Source organism: Pseudochaenichthys georgianus, chromosome 1 (genome assembly GCF_902827115.2).
Source record: "Pseudochaenichthys georgianus chromosome 1, fPseGeo1.2, whole genome shotgun sequence".
NCBI classification, from domain to species: Eukaryota; Metazoa; Chordata; class Actinopteri; order Perciformes; family Channichthyidae; genus Pseudochaenichthys; species Pseudochaenichthys georgianus.
The window spans coordinates 45,429,513-45,436,272 of NC_047503.1; the positions used below are offsets into that span (position 1 = coordinate 45,429,513).

A 6,760-nucleotide genomic window follows, 5' to 3' on the forward strand; every position below is an offset into this window, starting at 1 on the left:
AGCCATGGTGAATGCTTATCTCGACTTGGCTCAAACAGGAAGTACCAAAGCCAGTTTCTGTTGAATTGCACTCCTTCCTGTAAAGCCCACCTACTCACCACAGTGCTAAAACAAACACATAAATACATTTTAATGTCATCACCTCTCACTTCCACTCCACCAACTCACTCCGCCAGGACTCATTCCAACACCATCCTAGTTTTACAAACAATGATTAAAGTCAAACTGTGACTGTGAGCTACTCCAATATATCCCTGTACACTGGAATCTCTGTCAGTATGCCCACCAACTGTAACTTCCATCACTTCAACTGTTCATTGTTAAATAGTGCTGCACAATATTCAAATTGTAGTCAAAATCACAAGAGGCACAGTTTTTAATATACTGTTTACTAAATACTGCGCTTCCTATGTATGACATAGCTACGGCAACATACAGTATGTGTAAATATAAACTATTCTGAATTAAGGTTTATGGCATTTTATAGATGACCCTGCCTACAAATAAGATTAACACAGACAGAAAAAAAACATCTTTGTTTTAGATCTTCTTAAATAATCACTACATGATCATTTAAAATATAACATTATAATAATCATAATTGGGCTAACAGACAGCTCAGTGGTTAAAGCTGGTGGCCCACATACATCCAGTGTCCGCTGCCTAGTACAAGGGTTTGAATCCAGCTCTCCAAACATCCCAATGCGCTTCCCTTTGTCTCCCACCGTCAGCACTGTATCTCTCAGTAAAGGCACCTTCTGGTCCAAAACATATTTAAAAATAATAACACTGAAGTCTCCTCCTGACTGTCTCCTCCTGACTTTCTCCCTCAGGTTCAGCTAGAAGGTGGACGACAGCAGTATAAGCCCGTTGTCATGGCGCTGACAGAGAAGGACATCCTGCTGTTTCAGGCGGTGCCGTGGAGCAGAGAGTCCTGGTCCACGCCTCTGCTCACACACCCACTGCTGGCCACAAGGTGAGGGGCAGCTAGAGCCGTAAGGATCAAAGTTCACGGTCCTCAAACTGTAATCAAATCATTCCTTCATGGTACAGATAGTAATATTAAAATGCATTTTTGATATGACAATTTTCCAACGTATCAATACGGGTTGCATAATTCATTGTAAAATGTATGGACATGTGCCATATTGCAGTAAGCATAATATGAAGTTAATCCTAGATATCTAAATGAAGCATTGTTGAGATGCAGAGAGGTGTGAGCTTTCTAACATACCTTGTTTGCTACAGTAATTTAGTTTTTATATGATTTCCAGGTCGACACAATCTCTTTTAGCCTTCTGCAATATACAATCATAGCACGCATCAATGTATCCCAGATACTGGACAGTGCAGAGACTCACTGACCTATAAACATGCTTTAAAAGAAATAATGAACAAAAATGAAAAGAAACAGTAACAAGGTTGTTGGTGTTTACCTCGAGGATGTGCATGCCCTCGTCCTCAGAAAGAGCACGAACTAGACGGGTCAGTGTTGTGTCATGGACAGCAAGAGGAGCTTAACACTGACTATTATCCATGTGCTAGATGATACTGTGCCCTCACACATGTCTCCCCTCAGGCTGGTTCACTCTGGCAGTGCTCGGGGGTCTCCTGCTCAGGGGTCAGACCTGGTGTTTGCCACCCGGACGGGCACAGGGCGGGGCATCGAGTCCCACATCTTCAGAGTGGAGACCCACTGGGACCTGTCGTCATGGATGCGAGCCCTCGTGCAGGGGGCGCACGCCGCGGCTGAGCTCATCAAAGAAGTCTCCATCGGTGAGTGTGAGCATGAGTGATTCCAGTTTAGAGTCAGCAGTGAAATACCTGAGGACATCGATCCTGGTCGCCTTAAGGCCAGAACCAGCTTCCATGGAAACATGTTCTCATTTCATTTCAAACCTTTATTTATACAGATAAATCCCATTGAGATCATTGATCTCTTTTTCAAGGGAGACCTGCTCAAGTAGTTCCACATGAAACATAAAAGCATAAACAGAACAACAAAAGGACATCATTACATAACTATCCACATAAACAGGTACCAACAGCTTCCGATTGAGTAGCATCCAACCGTTTAACCGTTCTAATTTTCTAACTGTTAAACATGGTTTTCTTTCTTTTAATTAATTATTTTGTGTGTTTTGTATTTCTTCTCAATGTATTGTGTTTTCTCTGTTTGATCCTGTAAAGCACTTTGAATTGCATTACTGTATGAATTGTGCTATACAAATAAATTGCCTTGCCTTGCCTTGTTGTTTGAAACGTGCATGGCTGTTGCTCTTATATGTATAACTTATAGCAGGCTGAACATTGGAACATCTCCTCTGTATTGTTGTATAATTCAAACATGTCGGGATACCTTCCAGTATTGGCTAACTTATAAGCAGGGGTGCACATAACTTGTTTGCCCTGGTTCTCAAAGGAGCACCTGGAGATGTTGCTTGAAGCGCACTTCCTTAAAATGAAATAAACCGTACCTTTTGAGGGGTTCTTGACTTTATGAACAGGGGGAGGTGCGCTAGTGAGCACGCTCATGAACTGTTCGCCGGAGCCTCGCAGCGGGGTTACTGTGCGGAGCACATATAGCAGACCCTTCACGCGATAGCGAGGGGTAGAGCGAGGGATCGCAGTTGCTGTCGTGCTCGCAGGCAGATACAAAAAATGTAACCTAAATGGCTCGCGAATTATACTTTGTAAAGTCTATGTGTGGGAAACCCTGCTATCTTACCAGTTCTTATGCAACTCACACATCTCTCTCTCTCTCTCTCTCTCTCTCTCTCTCAATTCAATTCAAAGGGGCTTTATTGGCATGGAAGTTAAATTAAACAATGTTGCCAAAGCATCACAATACAAAATAATTAACAACATTAACATACATTTCAAATGTTTACATATTATTGATGATATATATACAGTGATATAATTACATTTCAATGTGTGTGTGTGTGTGTGTGTGTGTGTGTGTGTGTGTGTGTGTGTGTGTGTGTGTGTGTGTGTGTGTGTGTGTGTGTGTGTGTGTGTGTGTGTGTGTGTGTGTGTGTGTGTGTGTGTGTGTGTGTGTGTTGTGTGTGTGTGTGTGTGTGTGTGTGTGTGTGGTGTGTGTGTGTGTGTGTGTGTGTGTGTGTGTGTGTGTGTGTCATTCACTGTCCCTCAGGTTGTGGCATGAGTATACATATTGGGCAGCAAGGTGTGCCTTGTCTCCTTCTCCTAGGAGTGCTCTCAGTCTTGAGAGGTCATCAACCTCCTTGAAACCTGGGATCACAGAGTTCAACTTGTTCCAGTAAACGCTCCTTACTTCGTTGAATGTTTGGCACTTCAGGAGGAAGTGCATCTCTGTCTCGGTCTCACCTGTCGTACAGTGACCACACGTTCTGTTCTCTTTTGGTCGCCAGGATCTTTTGAGTCTTCCTGTTTCGATTGCCAGTCTGTGGTCACTGAGCCTGTGCTTGGTTAGGATCTGTCTCTGCTTTCTGTCTCTGACAGTAGAGAGATATTCTGCCAGCTCGTGCTCTCTGTTCAGAGCCAGGTAACATTCTAATCTGCTTTGGCTTCTCGTCTCGTCTTCCCAATGTTGTAAATAGTTGTGTTTACATTGTGCTATAATGCGTTTGACTGCGATTGGTGTTTGGAGAGTAGTGCTGCTGAGAGACTGGTCAGAGTGGCTCTGAGAGGGGGCAGCTAGCCTCAGCACCAGCTGCCATAGGGGACTCTTCTCTGGGTCAGCTCTTGGCTCTGAGAGGGGGCAGCTAGCCTCAGCACCAGCTGCCATAGGGGACTCTTCTCTGGGTCAGCTCTTGGCTCTGAGAGGGGGCAGCTAGCCTCAGCACCAGCTGCCATAGGGGACTCTTCTCTGGGGTCAGCTCTTGGCTCTGGAGGGCTTTGGAGTGGAGGGTGTCTCGGGGGCTGGATCTAAGGTGGTTAAAGAATGTTAGTGCTCTCTTCTGAGTGGTGATGATCAGGGGGTATCTGCCTAATTCTGCTCTACATGCATTTGTTGGTGTTTTTCTCTGAACACGTAAAATGTATCTGCAGAACTCTGCATGTAAAGACTCTGCTGGATGTTTGTCCCAGCGGGCATAGCTCTGGTGACTGAGTGGACCCCATACTTCACTACCGTACAGCGCAATGGGCTGGATCACACTATCAAAGATTTTGAGCCAGATTTTAACTGGAATTTGGACATTATAAAATGTTCTCTTAATTGCATTTAGAGCTCTTCTGGCTCTTTCTTTGAGTGCATTCACTGCCATGTTGAAACTTCCCGATGCTGTTATGGTGAAACCGAGGTAGGTGTAACTCATACTATGTTCGATGATATGATTGTTTATGGTAAACTGGTATTTGTTCTCCTGACATCTGGGGCGTTTTTGGAAAACCATGACATTAGTTTTCTTCATATTGACTGCCAGGGCCCAGTCCTTACAGTACTGGTCTACTATGTCCAGCTGCTGTTGGAGTCCTTGTTCAGTAGGAGACAGCAGAACAAGGTCATCAGCATAAAGCAGACACTTCACCTCTCTATCTAGGAGGGAGAGGCCAGGAGCAGCATATCTCTCTCTCTCTCTCTCTCTCTCGGAGGGAGAGGCCAGGAGCAGCACAGTGATCCAACTGAACAGCAAGTTCATTTATATATATATTAAATAAAGTGGGACTTAAATTGCAACCCTGACGAACGCCTCTTCTCTGGGTGAAGAATTCAGTTTGTTTGTCTCCAATTTTAACAGCACATTTATTCTCTAAATACATTGATTTAACCAGATCGTACATTTTGCCCCCTATACCACAATGTAGAAGTCTATAATAGAGCCCTTCGTGCCAAATAGAGTCGAAAGCTTTTTTGAAATCAATGAAACAAGTGAATATCTTACCATGTTGTGTTTGGTGTACATGTTTGTTAACTAAAGTGTGAAGGGTGTACACATGGTCGGTGGTGCGGTGTTTTGGAAGGAAGCCAATTTGATTTTTACTCAAGATGGATTGTTGGTTAAGGAAATCTTGTATTCTTTTATTTAGAATGCTACAGAATAATTTCCCCAGACAGCTGCTGACACAGATGCCACGGTAGTTCTTAGGGTCTGATTTGTCTCCACTCTTATGAATGGGGAAATGAGCCCTTTGCACCAGATGTCAGAAAACATCCTGACTGCAATACGATGCTGAACAGCTTGAACACTGTCCCCTGCATCTCTGGGGTGCTGCATCGGAGCATTTCGTTTTGAATGTTGTCTGGGCCACAAGCTTTCCTTGGCCGGAGAGATTGTGTCTGTGTGGTCAACTCTTCCCAAGTCATTGGGAAATCAAGAGGGTTTTGGTGGTCTTTAATAGTTTCTTCTAATGTTTGGAGTTTCTCTTTTGTAATACACTGATTTGAATTTATTAGATTTATTGGTATGTCTTTGTACAAACTTTCAAAATGTTCTCTCCAGACGTCACCGTGTGGATGGTACTGCTTGTGGTTGTTTTGTGTTGAAGTTGTTCCACAGATCCCAGAATTGATTTTGATCAATGGCTTTCTCAATATCCTCAAGCTTCATGTGGGTATCATTTTGTTTTTTGTTCCTTATTGTACATTTATATTTGTTTAAGACGTCCTTGTATCTAATGCGTAAGGCTGGGTTGTTTGGTTGCCGATGTTTTTCATTTGCTATTTTTCTCAGGTCTTTTCTGATGGTCTTGCATTCCTGGTCAAACCATTTGTCAGCGTTTTGCCTTTGAACAGGCTTCTGCTTTATAAGGTCAGCTTTAATAGCTGCCTTGTGAAATATCATATTGATATAATCAATGGCCATGTTTACACCATCTTTGGTGGGACCATATTGATTTTGGTCAAATAGTGACATGTCATTTATCAGATCAGGTGAGTTCAAGGCCATGGTGAATGTGTCTCCACTGTCTGGGCCCACCTGTAGGCAGGATGTAATGTGTACAGCTTACTGGGTTCCCTTGTTGTGTCACTCATTGGACCTGAGAGTTTAAAGAACACATTGATTTGGTTGTGGTCTGAAAAGGGGGATTGCTGTCTGATAGTGGAGGGGTCCATGTCAGTGATTGCATAGTCTACTACACTAGACCCTAGAGCTGAGGAGTAAGTGAATCTCCCTAAAGAGTCCCCTCTGAACCTCCCGTTCACTATGTACAGGCCTAAGGCCCGACAGAGATGCACTATCTCTTTGCCATTCTGATTGACTTCAGAGTCAAGGCTGTTCCGATGGCTGACGGTTGGTGTGGTGAACAGGGGGGGTTCACCAAATACATGGTGGCTGCCCTGTGGGTCTATGACATCAGGTTCAATTCCTGTTCGTCCGTTCAGATCTCCAGTTAGAAGCACATTTCCCTGGGCCTGAAAATAGGCGATTTCTGAATGGAGAGTTTCAAAAATGTCTTCTTCAAATAAGGAGAATCTCCTGGGGGAATATAAATAGCACACACGTATAGATTCCTGTCAGCTATGCCCAGGGTTTGATCTAACCTTAGCCACATGTGGGATTTACCTTGTTTTACTACTGAGATCTGACGGCAAAGATCTCCTTTATACCACACCAAGATCCCCCCCGATGTTCTGCCCTTGCGTATGTTTTTTGATTTGATAGAGGGCACCATGACTTCATTATAACCTGGAGGACAGTGAGTGAGCAGATCATTTTTACACCATGTTTCTGTTAATATAATGAGATCAACATCTTTGATAGATTCTAAGAACTCTGGATTCTCACTCTGGACCTCAAAGGTTGAGGAGTGGAGTCCCTGAATATTCCAACAG

At 43.6% G+C, this 6,760-nt stretch overlaps 1 protein-coding gene across 1 annotated transcript; it reads left to right on the forward strand.

Moving 5' to 3' along the window:
* The first annotated feature begins 836 nt into the window (after positions 1 to 836).
* On the forward strand, positions 837 to 2,175 carry LOC117453144 (beta-2-syntrophin-like). Its single transcript, XM_034092039.2, has 3 exons — positions 837 to 976; positions 1,580 to 1,776; positions 1,914 to 2,175. Exons 1-3 carry the CDS (start codon positions 876 to 878, stop codon positions 1,925 to 1,927), a joined length of 312 nt encoding a protein of 103 aa, XP_033947930.2. The 5' UTR covers positions 837 to 875; the 3' UTR covers positions 1,928 to 2,175.
* Positions 2,176 to 6,760: the final 4,585 nt, after the last annotated feature.

What these genes read in the sequence shown, in the direction of transcription:
- LOC117453144 (XM_034092039.2), top strand. Translation starts at nt 876, where the DNA reads ATGGCGCTGACAGAGAAGGACATCCTGCTGTTTCAGGCGGTGCCGTGG. An exon ending in CACCCACTGCTGGCCACAAG is followed by an intron (nt 977 to 1,579) that starts GTGAGGGGCAGC and finishes GTCTCCCCTCAG; the next exon opens with GCTGGTTCACTCTGGCAGTG.